This window comes from Carlito syrichta, unplaced genomic scaffold, assembly GCF_000164805.1.
Source record: "Carlito syrichta isolate Samal-C Ts95f unplaced genomic scaffold, Tarsius_syrichta-2.0.1 Scaffold304795, whole genome shotgun sequence".
Classification (NCBI taxonomy): domain Eukaryota; kingdom Metazoa; phylum Chordata; class Mammalia; order Primates; family Tarsiidae; genus Carlito; species Carlito syrichta.
Window position 1 is genome coordinate 78,318 of NW_007248891.1, and position 16,576 is coordinate 94,893.

Below are 16,576 nucleotides of genomic sequence, written 5' to 3' on the forward strand. Positions count from 1 at the left end.
CCCAATACCAAGCTGTTTTGATGATTGTAGCTTTATAGTAAAGTTTGAAGTCTGGTAATGTGATACCACCTGCTTTGGTTTTTTTTGCTGAGGATTGTTCTGGCTATTTGTGGATGTTTGTGTTTCCATATGAATTCCTGTGTTGTTTTTTCTAGGTCTGAGAAGAATGTTGCTGGTAATTTGATAGGTATTGCATTGAATCTGTAGATTGCCTTCGGTAAGATGGACATCTTCACAATATTGATTCTTCCAATCCATGAGCATGGGATATTTTCCCACTTTTTCGTGTCATCTTTGATTTCTTTGAGCAATGTTTTGTAGTTTTCATTGTAAAGGTCTTTCACATCTCTGGTTAGGAAGATGCCAAGGTATTTAATTTTTTTTGTGGCTATTGTGAATGGAATTGTGCTTTTTATTTGGGTTTCTGTTTGTTTATTATTGATGTAAAGAAATGCGATTGTCTTTTGCACATTAATTTTATATCCTGAGACTTTGCCGAAGGCCTTTATCAGTGTAAGGAGGTTTTTGACAGATTCTCTTGGTTTTTCAAGGTACACGATCATGTCATCTGCAAAGAGAGATAATTTTCCAATTTTCCTCTTTTCCTATTTGGATACCCCTGATTCCCTTCTCTTCTCTAATTGCTCTAGCCAGGACTTCCAATACTATGTTGAACAGGAGGGGTGAGAGTGGGCATCCTTGTCTTGCTCCAGTTTTCAGGGGAAATGGTTCCAATTTTTGTCCATTTAGGAGTATGCTGGCTGTGGGTTTCTCGTAGATGGCTTTTACTACTTTGAGGTATGTTCTTGTATGCCTAGATGTTCGAGAGTTTTTATCAAGAAGGGGTGCTGGATTTTATCAAAAGCTTTTTCTGCATCTAATGATATAATCATGTGGTTTTTGTTTTGACATATGTTGATGTATTTAATTACATTTATTGTTTTACGAATGTTGAACCAGACTTGCATCCCAGGAATGAAGCCTACTTGGTCATGATGGATGATTTTTGAGATGTGTTGTTGAATCCGGTTTGCTAGGATCTTGTTGAGAATTTTAGCATCTATGTTCATCAAAGATATTGGCCTGTAGTTCCCTTTCTTTGTTGGATCTTTACCTGGCTTGGGTATCAATGTGATGTTAGCTTCGTAAAATGATTTGGGGAGGGTTCCATCTTTCTCAATCGCCTGAAATACCTTCAGTAGAATTGGAATCAGCTCCTCCTTAAATGTCTTGTAGAATTCTGCTGGAAAGCCATCTAGTCCAGGGCTTTTTATTGTAGGTAGTTTTCTTATTATATAGTCAATTTCCTTCACTGTTATTGGTATATTTAGGGTCTCTATTTCTTCTTGTTTCAACCTAGGCAGGTTGTGTGATGACAGAAAGTCCTCCATTTTCCTGAGGTTTTCAAGTTTGTTTCCATCCAAGTGTACATAGTAGTCTCTAATGATCTTTTGTATTTCTTCAGGGTCAGATGTGTTTCATCTTCTGTGTTTTTTGATTGTGTTTATTTGGGCTTTTTCTCTCTTTTTCTTGGTCAGTCTAGCTAGGGGACCATCAATCTTGTTTATCTTTTTGAAGAAACAGCTTTTTGTTTCATTGATTTTTTTGTATTATCTTTTTGTCTTCTATGTCCTGGATTTTGGCTTTTAATTTGGTGATCTGGATTCTTCTGCTGAAATTAGGGTTGTTGTGGTCTTGCTTCTCCAGCTTCCTTAGGTGGTTTGTTAGGCTGTTAATTTGTGTTCCTTCCATTTTCTTCATGTGTGTTTGTAGGGATATAAATTCCCCTCTTACTACAGCTTTTAAGGCGTCCCAGAGATTTTCGTAAGATGTTTCTTCATTTTCTTTTGTTTCCAGGTATCTTTTGATCTCTGTTTTGATTTCATCATTGACCCAGGAGTTGTTTAGCATCATGATGTTTAGTGTCCATGTCTTTGTGGGTTTTGGGGGGGACCTTGGTGGTGTTAATGTTTATTTTTATTTCACTGTGGTCCGAGAAGGTGCAGGGTAGAATTTTGGTCCTTTTAAATTTGCTTATGCTTGATTTATGGCCAATTATGTGGTCGATCTTAGAATACATTCCATGCGGTGATGAGTAGAATGTGTATTCTGTGGTCTTTGTATGGAGTGTTCTGTAGGTATCAATTAAGTCCATTTAGTCAAGAGTCACATTGAGGTTTCGAATCTCGTTGCTGATTTTTTGTCTTGATGATCTGTCTACAGTTGTGAGTGGAGTGTTGAAATCCCCAGTTATGAAGGTGTTGGAGTCGTTATCTTTTTTCAGTTTACCTAGAATCTGCTTTATGAAAGTTGGCGCTTCTATGTTGGGTGCATATATGTTTAAGATGGATATTTTTTGTTGATGGATTGAGCCTTTTATCATTATGTAGTGGCCTTCTGTATCTTTTTTGATTTTTAATAGCTTGAAGGGTATTTTGTCTGAAATTAAGATCGCTACTCCTCCTTTCTTTTGTATTCCGTTCATCTGAAAGTTTGTTTCCTATCCTCTTACTTTGAATCTGTGAGTGTCCTTTCTAATGAGGTGAGTCTCTTGAAGGCAATAGATTGTTGGCTGATGATATTTTATCCATTTTGCCATTCTATGTCTTTTCAGTGGTGCATTTAGTTCGTTCACATTTAGGCTAATTATTGAAATGCAAGAGTTGATCCCTGTCATAAGGTTCTTACAGAGTTGTTGTTCCTGTTTGTTTGTTGTCTTTCTTTGGGTTTTGGAGTTGGTTCATGTGTTTTTAATCTTTTACCTGTACTCTTGTGAAGCATGTTGTTGCTCTTTTTTCCTTTTCTTCTGTGTTCAATACTTTCTTAAGTGTTTCTTGTAGAAGTGGTCTGGTGGCAGCGTAGGTTCTTAGGGATTGGATATCTGGAAAAGATTTCAATTCTCCCTCACTAATGAAGCTTAGTTTGGCTGTGTAGGTTATGCTTGGTTGAAATTGTTTATCTTTTAGAACTTTGAAGATAGGGCTCCAGGCTCTCCTAGCCTGAAGGGTTTCTGTGGATAAATCTGCTGCTATTCTAATTGGTCTTCCCTGGTAGGTAGTCTGGCCTTTTTTTCCTGCTGCCTTTAGGATTTTTTCTTTTATAGCTACTTTGTTTAGGCAAATTATTATGTGTCTGGGAGTTGGTCTTCTCATTTGTTGTCTTGCAGGGGTTCTCTGAATTTCTTGTGCTTGAATTTTTGCTTCACTGGTGAGATGAGGGAAGTTTTCTTGAATGATTTCATGAAATGTTTGTTCCAGTGTGACCTCTGACTCTCTCTCTGCCTCAGGAAGGCCAATTACTCTTAGATTGGGTCTCTTGAAATAATCATTCATCTCCTGAAGGTTTTGTTCTGACTTTTTAAGCGTCTTTTCTATGTTTTTGACAGTTTGGGTTAGTTCTGTGTTTTGGTCTTCAAGCTCTGAGATTCCTTCTTCTGCTTGCTAATTCTGCTTTCCATGCTAATTAGTTTGTTATTTATTTTCATCACAGTATTCTTACTGCTGTTATTTCTGTCATCAGCTCTTTCCTATTTTCCTCTTGATTCTCCTCAAATTTTTTTTTTTTGAGTTAGAGTCTCACTCGTCGCCCAGATTGGAGTGCAGTGGCCACTCCCAGCCTCGCCTGCTGGGCTCCGGTGATCCTTCCACCTCAGCCTTCCGAGTAGCCGGAATTACAGGCATGCGCTACCATGCCCGGCTGATTTTTTGATTTACTGTAGAGATGAGGTCTCGCTGCCCAGGTGAGTCTTGAACCCGCAGACTCAGGCAATCTACTCACCTCAGCCTCCCAAAGATGCAGGATTACAGGTGAGCCACTGAGCCCGGCTTCTCCTCAATTTTTTAAATTCTCTCTATTAATGCCTTGATGTCTGGGTTTGTTACTTGTGACCAGTCATTCTGGGGGCTCTTCATTGTTTGTGATCCGTAGTCTGTTTTCTCAGCGTTGACCTCCCAGGGGTCTGTGTGAGCCCTGTGTTCTTCTTTTGGTTTTTCTTCATTTGTGCAGATTTTCCCTCCCTACTTTTCCCTTCCCTCCACTTCCCCGTCTTCTTTAATTCTGTTATTCAGGGGTGGAGGTGTTTCCATTACTTCTGTTTGTTCAATCTCCTATTCTTCCTAATATATTTCCTCTTGCTTTGTTCAGTTCTGGAGTTGGACTGTGGGTTGAGGGCAGTCCTTTTTGTAGTTTTGGGATTTAATTAAGGGGGGAGCTGTGATTCAAAATCTCTTTACAGATCCTAGTGTTTGCCAACAACTGTATGGATAGTCTGAAACCCACTTCCCACTGCCTTGGAGTCTGTCCATGCAGTGAGGTTGTAGGTTTACTCTGTTGGTTCCCCAGCAGGTGGTGCTATCCTGTGGCTACAGTCCAGAGGGGAGGGAGCCTGCTACGGATCCACAACCTGCCGTGGCAACTTCACAGGGGAGATCCACAGGCCTTTCTCCGTGGCGTGGCAGTGGGAATCTCAGAAGATCCGGCTTGCTGGGCTTCACGGTCTGAAGTCATGGGTTCGTTCAGGAATGAGCTGGGAATGACCGCAGCAGCAGCATCTGTGACTGCAGGAGCAGCCCAGTCCCGCCACCGCGACTGCAGGAGCAGCCCGGTTCATCACGATATCCAAGTAGCAAGGCGGGTGATGGTGGCGGCTGAGCTCCCTGTGAAGAACAGGCTGCGGAAGATGGGTCTGCAGCCCATGGGAGAGAGCGAGGGTCTTTATGGATGTTCTCTTTCGCAGAGGGTCTCACATACCATTCCGGCCTGTCGCCATCTTGCCAGAAGTCCTTATATCACTTTTAATAGGCAAAATTTGTGTCTATATTTAGAAAGTTAGGAAAACTTGACTTTCAGAAAAAGTCATAAGCATTGCTCCCAGATACTTCAGTTAATAGAAGTCCTGCTGAGAAATAGACCTCTTCTTTAGCTACATTCTTGGTCTTGTTTCTTTTTAGCAATGTTAATGCTAATATAACATAATTAAAGGAGGCAATAATATGTCCAAGATCTTAATACTGTAATCTCTAAATGCAGGCAATTTAAACACTGTAAAAACTTTGTGGGATAAGAAACTGTTATCAATTAATTAAAGTTAAATCTTGACTCAAAGTCAGGATTTTAAGGCAAATCTTTTATATCAAATCTAATTCTCATGCTACTGTGCCATGATGCCTTGCTACCTGGCATAACATTTGTTGTTTGCACACTGAGATGAAGAAAATACTTAGATCAGTGTATTAGGTCTCCCTTCTGCAAAAACTGAGTCAAGTTCTTAAAATTTCTATTTAGATGTATTGAGAAGGAAGAAAATGAATAATAATGCTGATATACTTTCTTATATATTATTTATATATATTACATATCCTTTAATATTGTCTCCCTTTGCTCATGAAGAAAGTAAAAAAAGGTGATGGGCTTAGGGACAAAGATCAATCTTGCTATTAAAGACCTATTACGTTTTTAATTCATATATACAACACTGAAAACAGTTACTCATTGTAGCATTTCTATCAGCACTAGGAGGGCAAGGCTGTAAAGTGAGGAATTGGAAAGATTTGGAAATTTTAAGTTATTTCCTGAAATTAAAGAAGGAGAAAACATTTTGCTGATACCTTTTAATTTACCCTTTTAGTGTTACACATTTTCCTCTGCAAATTGTTTATCTTTACTTAAAATATTCTGATCTGACTAAAGTACTTAGGTTTGAAGAAAATATTTTATATGTTTAGATTGACATGTCTTAATTTACATGTTTTAAAATTTCTAACATACAAATAAGCTGCTCTTTGGGATTTAGGATTTTGGTACAAAAATAACAAAATTGCTAGCAGTACTTTCCATATCAATAATATGTGTAGTCCATAAATTGGTAAGAGGTTGCTCAGCTGTTGCAGATCTGTTGATGCTAACTTCAACATTCATGCTGTGCCAGTCTCACGTAAATACAGGATTCTTAGTAATTCAGGCTTGAGAGGTAACGGTATTTCACTCAGTCTTCACACAGAGCTCGTAGGGCAGGCATAAATAACTACCTTCACTTTATAGATGTATAGGTGTACATACAGCTAAAATAAATGACTGAAAGGAAAAGCTTCCAAGCGGCGATACTGGCATTTAAAGTGAAGTCCAGAAAAAAAAGTCATGTTCTTTTTTTCCTCCTATCTTTTGAGGAAAATTAGGTACATTTAGAAATAAGCTTTCTATTTAACTTCACATGAGATATGATGCAGTGGAAGAAACAGAGTGAGTGCTACATGATGCACTCTCACCTAAAATTTTTTCAGAATGTATTTTGTTCATAAATTTGTAAAAAAAAAAAAAACCAACTCCATCTGCATTCTATTTCTCCTTTTGTTAATATACCTGATTGCAAGTCTATATATAATAGAAAGATCTGAGTCTAAGTCTTGACATACTCATAGACTATCAGAAGAGGTATTTCCATTCCATCATCCTGGTTATTCCATACACCATCACTACTTATCTGATTCATACAGATGCAAAGATTTACAAATAAAAGTTCAAAATCTTCCACACCACTGCTCCTTTAAAGATAACTATTACCATTCCTATAAAGCCATAAAACTTCGGGGCTAGGATTCTTCTGTGGAATTTGAATAAAATGAAATAAAATAGATTTAAGTATATTACTTAGAATGCCTTTCTCTTTTCCCAGCATTGCCCTCCCAAATCAAAAAGTTAACTGTATATGCTAATAATTCAAAAAATAAAAAACTTTAACTTTATCATAGTATAATTCTATGTTTTAGGATTGCAGTAATCAGTTATATAGAAAATGCTTGATGGAATTTGTCTTGTTAGCAATAGTACATAAGCAACAAAATTTACCAACATAATTTGTCTGAAAAAGACTAGTGTATATACTTGTATATCATTCACTACTCTTTCTGTAATTAATGATGTGTCGTACTATACATATAAACTACTTATAAAAATGATCCTGACTTGCTATCTGTAGGTCATACTTTCTGAGTTGTTTTCACAGTGATGAGTAGTACTTTGCAGTGATTAATTCACAATTCTGTTTTGTTCATTTCTATAATCAATGGTAGTCAAAGATGATCAGAGAAACTAGAAAACCCTATAGCCAAATATAAATAACTGCAGTAGCAAAATATGAAAATCAATCAATTAATATACTAATAATATCACTGAATGAGGAGTAACTGGGCTGGGGGGATGGAGAACCGAAAATGTGCTAAAATTCTTGTCTTACATGTTAGCTCCAATAGTTCATTAAATGTAAATTTAAATACAAATATTAAACATTTAAATATAACAACTACAACAAAAATAAAAATTTAAATATATAAACAACTCTAGGAATTTCAAAGGAAGAAAAATTTGAATGGCTGACAGAAGGCAAAAAAGAAGAAATAGCAGGAAGAAATCAAATCAGGTGTGACCAAGTGATAATATTACTAAATAATTAAAATAATAGTAAACTCTCACATAGCACCTATCCTGTGCCAGGCAGTGTAATAAATCCTTTGCATGTATTAACTCATTTGATCCTCACAATAAATGACATTTAAACTGAGGTTCAAAGTTCAAGTTCTTTTTTCCTCCTTTCCGAAGGTACATTTAGAAATAAGGTTTTTATTTAACTTTATGAGAGATATGATGCAGTGGAAGAAACAGAGCAAGTGTTTCATGCTGCATGTTATGAAGTAGGTACTCATTATTCTCATTAACATGTGTTAAAACTTAGACATAGAGATCAGATAGGTAGTATGCTGTAGAGCCAGAATTTGATCTAGACTTCGGAGTCCAAACTCTTAACCACTACACTGCACTGCTTCTTTGAAAGGGTTAATTTAAGAGACAAAGACTCATCATATATGCAGTTGTTTAAAATTCTCATCATGTACTCCTTTTTTTCACTTAACCTAAGGTTTCTGGGATTCATTCATGTTGCCAGCTACCTTTTCTTCAGTAATTTATTCTTTTTATTGCTAAGTAGTATTGTATTATGTGATATCAATATTTCAAAATTTGCTTTCCTGTTGATTGACATTTGATTAGTTTCCAATTTCTCACTATTAGGAATAAATCTACTATGAACATTCTTTTACCCATTTTTTGGTGAATTTAAACTTTCATTTCTCTTGTATAAATGCTAGGAGGGTAATTGCTGAACAACAGGGAAGGCATGTGTTTATCTTTATAAGAAACGGGTAGAGTTTTCCAAAATGATGGTACAATTTTATATCTTATAAAAAAAAATGTATGAGAGCTTCCCTTGTCCCATATCCTTACCAATTTTTGGTCCTAATTTGGTCTTAATTACTTGCATTAGTGTCACTAGTTTTAAATGCAACAATTCTAGTGGGTGTGAAAAAGTATATTATAATGGCTTTAATGGCATTTCTCTAATTTCCAATGATGTTGAACATCTTTCATATATTTATTGGTCATTCATACATCTTCTCAATGAATTGTCTTGGCACCTTTGGGAGAGAAAATCAATTGATCACATATACATAGCTTTAAGTCTATGTATTTAAGTCTGTTCTGTTCTGCTCTTTTAAAATATCTTTATGTAAATACTACAGTGTCTTGATTACTATAGCCTCACAGTAAGTCTTAAGTATGTATAGATATATGTATAGATCAAGTTGGAGAGAACTGACATTTTAGCAGTGTTCTGCTGTGTGAGGATGGTACATCTCTCCATTATTTTAGGTGTTCTTTAATTACTTGCAGCAGTGTTCTGAGATTTAAGAGTAGGCAAAACTAACGAATGGTGATAGAAATCGAAACATTTGTTACCTATGAGACTGGAGATGAACCAGAAGGGAGGCTGAGAGCAGCTTTCACTGAATTTAAATTTTATAAATTAAATAAAATGTCACAGTAAAGTTGAGAATAAAAGAATAGGAACAAAAAAAACCTCTGAAAAATGCCAAGCAAAAGAAACAGAAATTAACAATAATATTGCTAAAACAAGAATTCAAACCTTAAATAGAGAAAACCCAGAATATTTCATTATTAATAAAAGGATTAGAAAGACAATACAGTCCCCCAGATGGTAAGCAATGGGAGCCTAGGGTCTGCCCTGAATCACCAAGGTCTTCTGTCTCAAATGTAACTGGGTCATTCGCCTAATGAAAAAAATCTCTTAAAGATCATATTTCCTTGAGTGAGAAGTAGCTTTTTACTTTAGACTGGATATTCATTTTTGTTTTACAAACAAACAGTTATTCTAAGCAGCTAGGAGAAGAACCAGTGTCACATAATAAAATAAGAAACTGAGTTCATCATGTTTCTTACTTGAGGATTTGGAACATGTCACAAAGTGAAGATACTTTACAAATATTTTTCATTTGATTTAATTTCCTTACCTTCCAGATGTATTCTTTAGTATTACAAGAGCGTCTGGATAGCCATCCATGTTGTAGTCTCCAACATGAAGGGTAATTGGAATTGGTATTTCAGTTGGTCGCTGTTCATGCACAAATGGCACAAAGCCCCAGAGTGTGCCCTTATTGCTAAAATCCTGTAGAACTGGAATCCACTATGAATTAAGAGAAAAAGATTAGACTTCAGTTAGTTTAGAAAAAAATAATTCACCATTTGCAAAATAAATGATCCATTAAAAGTTTTCAAGATAAGCATCATTTTACTTTTTTATGTCTATAACATAGTGGGGTATTACAATTTACTTTGATAAGTAGGTGATTCAAACTCTAGGAACAAAAAGTAATCAGTCTCCCTTAGAATTTATCTCTGTTCGTCTCTGCTTGAACTGGCACACAGAACCTTACAAGATTTTTCACAGTATCACACAATTGTTAGGACTGAATTGATATTAATAGTCATCTAGTTGAATTACACAATTTAAAATTTGTGTCAACTGGAAATGTAACCTCAAATGAATATTAAAAAAAAAACAAACTAAAGCGAACTATATTATCTAATACCAATGTCCTTTTAGGAGGAACAACTTAGGAAGAAAGTCAGAATATGAGAGTCTCCCTTGTTCTCCTGCTGTGCCTTTTCTACATGAAGATGATGTCAGTAATTACCTTCCAGCCAAATAGCTTTCCCAATAGCATTAGGCCTGACAAGCTTTGTCTGCCACTGACAGGCACTTCCCAGCCAAGGCAAATGTGTTTGTCACTAAAACGGCTGGAAAATATATTTTTTAGTAAATTTCTTTATTCCTATTCCTATATTAATTACAATGAAGATAACAGAGATAAAGGCTGATTTCAAAATGAGTTTTTGTTAATCCCTTTCTCTTCTGAAAGCTTCAATCTTCACTTTCTAATAGCTAAAAATCTGAAGAGTAGAAATCATGCCATTACAATTATAGGTGTGCCCACAATAGTACAGATGCTGGAAAATAACCTTGAAGGTGTCTCAACTCAAATAGGCATAGCTGACTTGAAACGGAAGGAGGCCAAACATGTCTACAGAATTTTTTCTTTCCATATAAGCATGTGACTTATTTACATGGCTATATAGCCAAAGTACATTAAAAAATGACTTACTGAAAATTACATATTTTTCCAAATGTAATTTGCCACAGAAAAAGAAAAAAAAACTTGATAAAGACATATTTATGGAAAATAATTTGAAAAAATCTGGTCTGCATTTTTAATCATTTAAACATTTTTTTTTCAAGCAAGAAAGTGTTATTTTATATATATTAAGATGTTTTAATAGTTTCACTTGACTTTGAAATAATAGTGTTAGTTTTATTTTGGAAGAAGATGGGAAATTTTACAAAATGCCTAGTTAACACAAATTTCTGAAGAGGCTAACAGTTTATTAATGAGGATAAAGCACACTGAATAAAGTAATCCTGTTAAGGTGAATGTTTTAAAGTCTTAAATGTAAAAAAAAAAGTTTCACTTAATGTGACACCTGTAACTGTCACCATAGAATCGTAATGTTTGTTTTCCCAGAGAGAGATGACCCAATAATTTGAAAATATACCTACAGTAATCTGTCACTTGAAGATAGGCTATAGTTATTAGGCTTACTTATATTTTTGAACTAACAATGAAGTGTTACTTGACCAAATGTTTTAAGTGATTCAAAACTTTAAAAAAAGTTCAAGATAATAAACTTTACAGGAGTAATATTAATGCTCTTTTATTATTTTGCTTAAATATTTTTTAAAAGGCTAGTGAAGAAAAGCACTGGGAGTGGAGAGGAAACAAATCTGTACTTGGCTGTGAACAATTAGTTGTAAACACCACTGCACTCAGACCAGCCAGTTAAATGCTTTTAGAATGCTGACTGTATGAAGATTTGTTTCCTTTAGCATTTTTGTATAAAATGTGATGTCCCTACCCATATCAGTTAATACCCCCACAAAAAGAAATAAAGCTGATTAATTCCAATACGATTGTTGTAACCTATCATTCCCATATTAATCATACACTGTGACTATGAGATTCTATATCGTTTACCCAAAGCTATAGGTAAAATATCAGCATGAGAGAATGTAATAGATCTGGCTTTAAAAAGAGATACTGATCTGATCGACTTCAAACTCCTGACTTTCGTTCTTGATTGAAAACATTCTTGGCAAATGCTTTCACTATGGTCTGTCTTGCATCTATCCAAGAATTTCACCTCTAGTCAAGCAATATGAATGCCCAATAGATACGTTTTTCTATATAACCCTTTATTATAGTGTGTTTTCCCACATTTCAGCACATAAAAAGCTAACATCATTTAATTACAGGATTCAGAATGAGTTTTCTTCACCAGAGATGATTATAACAGTACTTTCCCCTCAATAAACAAATAAAAAGTAGATTTAAATGTATTTCATTAGGTTAAAATGAGGAAATTAATAACTTACTTTTGGGTTTCTGACTGTTGTGATTCTTCAGATACTTTTTCTAACCATTGAAGATATTTATCAAGCAAATAACCCTGTTTACATTATAAAAACAAACTAAGGTACCTGCTTTGTACCAGATCTCACTAAGTAGATGGTACTTTTCTGGCAGTTTTTATCTTCACAGCCTGGCAGTAAGTGATCCATGTGTCCATCTCCATCTGTCAAAAGGAATTTAAGAGTCCATTAACAGTCACAAAATAAACTGTTCTTGAACGTCAGAGTAAATTTCCTGTTTCTTCAAAGTCTGTATCAATCTGGATAAACTGAAGAATTTCACACGTGGCTTTATAATGAATGTGATTCAATTAAAAAATCAGTCTGGTCCTTGCTACCTATTATCTGGACTGTGTCTTGTTTTCAATTACACACTTTTCTGAAGTTAAATATTTATACAGTGTTGGAAAAAGACCCCATTTCAGGTGTTAATGTTAAAATCATCAACTATTAAAAATGTGGTTTTGGACTTTGGCAAAGTCTCAGGGTACTAAATAAATGTGCAAAAGGCAGATGCATTCTTAAACACCAACAACAAGCAGGCAGAGAACCAAATAAAAAGCACAATCTCATTCATGAGAGCCATACACACACAAAAAAAAGAAAAAAAAAAAAAAAAGAGCTTCCTCGGCATCTTCCTAATCAGAGAAGAGAAAGAACTTTACCATGAAAACTGCAAAACACTGCTCAAAGAAATCCAAGAAGACACAAACAAATGGAAAAATATTCCATGCTCATGAATAGGAAGAATTAACATTGTTAAGCTGTCCATTCTACCAAAGGCAGTCTACAGATTCAATGCAACATCCATTACATTACCAACATCATTTTTCCCAGATCTGGAAATGACAACACAATTCATATGGAAACGTAAACGACCATGAATAGCCAAAACAATCCTTAGCAAAATAAAGTGGGAGGCATCACACTTCCAGACTTTCAACTTTACTATAAGGCTAAAATAATCAAAACAGCCTGGTTTTGGTACAAGAATAGGCATACGAACCAATGAAACAAGATAGAGATTCTGGAAGCCAAACTTCAATTTTTCAACCAACTCATCTTCGACAAAGCCTCTACCAACAACCATTGGGGAGAGGAGAACCTATTCAGTAAATGGTGCTGGGAAAACTGGCTGACCACACATAGAAGATTGAAACAGGACCCCTACCTATCACCACATACGAAAATCAATTCTAAATAGATCAAAGACCTAACTATAAAACCTCAAACTATAAGAACCTTACAAAATGCAGGAGACACCCTGATGGAAATTGGAACTGGCAACCAATTCCTGATCAAAACCTCAAGTGCCCATGCCATAAGAGATAAATAGACAAGTGGGACCTTATCAGACTGAAAAACTTCTGCAAAGCCAAAGAAATCATCAAGAGAGTAGGAAGACAGCCCACAGAATGAGAAAAAATATTTGCTAACTGTATATCTGACAGAGGTCTAACATCCAGGATCTACAAGGAACTCAAATGTGCCAAAAGGCAAAAAACTAAACAGTCCCATAAAAAAGTGGGCAAAAGACATGAATAGACACTTCTCAAGAGAAGATATACGGGCAGCCAACAGACACATGAAAAAGTGCTCAGTCTCACTAACCATTAGAGAAATGCTAATCAAAACTACATTGAGATACCACCTAACCCCAGTAAGAATGGCCATCATTAATAAAACCAACAACAAAAGATGCTGGTGAGGATGCAGAGAAAAAGGAAAGCTTCTAAATTACTGGTGGGAATGCAAACTAGTGCAACCTCTTTGGAAAACAGTGTGGCGATTTCTAAAAGAACCAGACATTGACCTTGTATATGTCCCAGCAATCCCCCTACTTGAAATATACCTGGAGGAACACAAATCATTCTTCAAAAAAGATATCTGCACACACGTTTACTGCAGCACTATTCACAACAGCAAAAACATGGAACCAACCATACTTCTCATTGAAACTGGACTGGATAAAAAAAAAATGTGGCATATATACACAATGGAATGGTACAAAGCTGTAAAAAGGGACAAACATACGAACTTCACAGCAACTTGGATAGATTTAGAGTCTATCATACTCAGTGATCTATCACAGAAACAAAGAACAGAGTACCACATGTTCTCACTCATAGGAGGACCCTGAACATTTACCATAATACTATAAGAAAGGGATTGGTTGTAGCAGAATACTGCTGGGGTGTGTGAAGGAGAGATACAGCTCATTAAGGGTACCTGATCTCAAACCAGGCAAAGAGGGGACCAAAGGGAGGCCCAAACTTTACCTATATGATGAAAACTTGTATACCTAATCCTGAATTGTACACCACATCTTTAAAATAAAAATTTTTTTAAAAGGTGGGTTTTGACTTATTTACATAGTTATCATTGCTGCCACAGGGGGAAAATAAGCATGTCAACAGTAATCTATTATTATACAGTCTATTTTAAATGTGAGACTCATCTTTATATATATTTTTAAGTGCCTTTTATTTAGCATGAACTTCAATCCAAGAGCTATAAAGCTGTGAGCACACTGGCTTCTAAAATGCATCAATAAATTTTTATCAGTAAAAAAGCAAATGAAGGAATACAGATGTCCTTCCCAGTGGATTAGATTTTACAAAGCTGTCCACTATTCTGCAAATACCTTCAGGAGAATGGTTATTAAGGAAACTGGAGTCAGCTCCTATAATGCTCCCTCTTATATACTGTTTCCCCTACCTGAGGAGTTGACAGATTTTGATGTCCCATAGAGCTAAGACCTTCCTAATGGAGTAGTCATTTAGCTTTTAAATTTGGGACCTGATTTTGTGTTGCTTTAATCACTGTTTTATTGGTATGGTTAATTATATCATTTAACTTGTGTCCGAGGTAGTATCTTTAGAAGGAAATAAAAGGATTATTAATAAAGAAATATCCTTTACTATTTAGGTTTACATATTAAGATAGCTATATAACTATAACAAGCCTATAAAGTTTCTCACAATGTACTCAAAAGGAAAAAAAAAATTTTAGGCTGAATGGGATGTAAATCTAGCCCATGGAAGCTAACCTCAGTAAGGAAAAGTAAAAAGGCACAGCAAAGTTAAAAAATAACTTAATTTCATTTAATTTCATGGTTTAAATACTTATGATCCTCATATCATTAGTGATAATAAATCCTTACTTAGCAGAGCACAATATTAAGTAAAATAGAGGAATTCATGATAAAAAGTATAAAGAACAACTGTGATTTCGACAATATATAGATCTGGACTATGAGAATTAACAAATTTGAGAGAGATACAATTCTAGGCAAAAACGCTTAGAAAGGAAAAGGTTTTTCCAAGGAGATAAACATAGATCGTGGCTAAGAGTAAATAAAAGAGAGCTAGCCAAGTAAGAAAGAACTAAATGTAAAAATGTGATTTATAAACTGGCTTTAGGAATATCACAGACCATTCAAACCAAACTGTTATACTATAAATTAACAGGGGACCAATTAGAAGACCATTGCTAAGTCTTTGTCCTTCATTTTTACTCCAATGGCCAAATACTCAGATTAAAATCTCACTTACACTTTTTCTCCTAATTTCTTTTCCTTTCAAGCAGTTAAATATTTCCCACCAGTATTGTGACCAGGAATCAGCTGATATTTTATGAAATGGTCTGGTAAATAACCATCTAATAAACATATGTCTAAATCGTGACAACAGCATAATCATGCATCCTAGTATAAAATATCATTAATATTTTATAGATATGTTCACAGAAATCTAGAATTCAATCATGGAATGTATTTCTTGTTCTGATGCTAAGTGCTATTTTAAAAATATATATATTTAGAGGAAGTGATAGAATAGCTTTCTGAGAGTAAAACTTCAAGCCCAAAGGAAACAACTTAAATTTTACATGTTTTATTTTTCTGTATGTGTTTTTATTAAGATGCTTTTTTATTTGGTAGTAATTTAAACTTCAAGTTGCAATTACAGAAACAGTACATAGAATACCTGTTAAGTCTTTAACCAGATTTGCCTATTGTTTAACACTTTACCCGATCTGTTCTTATCATTTGTGCTCTTTCTGTGAAATATTTTTTTCCCTGAACTATGTATATAATTATATACATTATGGCCCTTTGTGCCTAAACATATCAGTGTGTATCCCTAGGAATAGGAATAGTCTCTCTCTCTTTTTTTATCTGTCATTTTTCTTTTTTTGTTTCTTCTTCATAATCAATATTTTTTATTATGGTTTTGTGGGGTACAGTTATGGGTTAGGTGTACAATTACGTTTCATTCAGGCACCCTGTTGATAAGAGGTGTTTCCCCGTCCCCAAACAGATATTTGCTACTGTTAATCCCATCCCCCCCCCATAGTTTCCCAGTACCGTCACTCATTTTCTTATAGTATTACATTGGATGTTCAAGGTCCATTATATGAGTGAGAACATGTGATACTTGGATCTTTGTCTCTGTGAGAGGTCACTCAGTATTATAGACTCTAGTTCCATCCAGGTTGCTACGAAATTCATGATTTTGTTCTTTTTTATGGCTGCGTAGTATTCCATCGTGTATATGTACCACATTTTTTTTAATCCAGTCCTCTTTTGATGGGCAGCATGGTTGTTTCCAAGTTCTTGCTATTGTGAACAATGCTGCGATAGACATATGTGTGCAGGTATCTTTTTTAGAGTGATTTGAGTTCTTCAGGGTATATTCCCAGTAG

The 16,576-nt window shown here is 35.2% G+C and overlaps 1 protein-coding gene across 1 annotated transcript in view; it reads right to left on the minus strand.

Annotated features, from left to right (window-relative positions):
- The window catches only part of LOC103263302 (T-cell immunomodulatory protein), a gene marked incomplete at its 3' end in the record, with an annotated part of 225,243 nt that overhangs the window by 64,402 nt on the left and 144,265 nt on the right, over positions 1 to 16,576 (minus strand). Inside the window, exons 9-10 of the mRNA XM_021713910.1 lie at positions 11,942 to 12,036; positions 9,360 to 9,532 (exon numbers count right to left, since the gene is read on the minus strand). Of these exons, the coding sequence (XP_021569585.1) occupies positions 9,360 to 9,532; positions 11,942 to 12,036 (268 nt within the window). The remainder of the gene's footprint in view (positions 1 to 9,359; positions 9,533 to 11,941; positions 12,037 to 16,576) is intronic.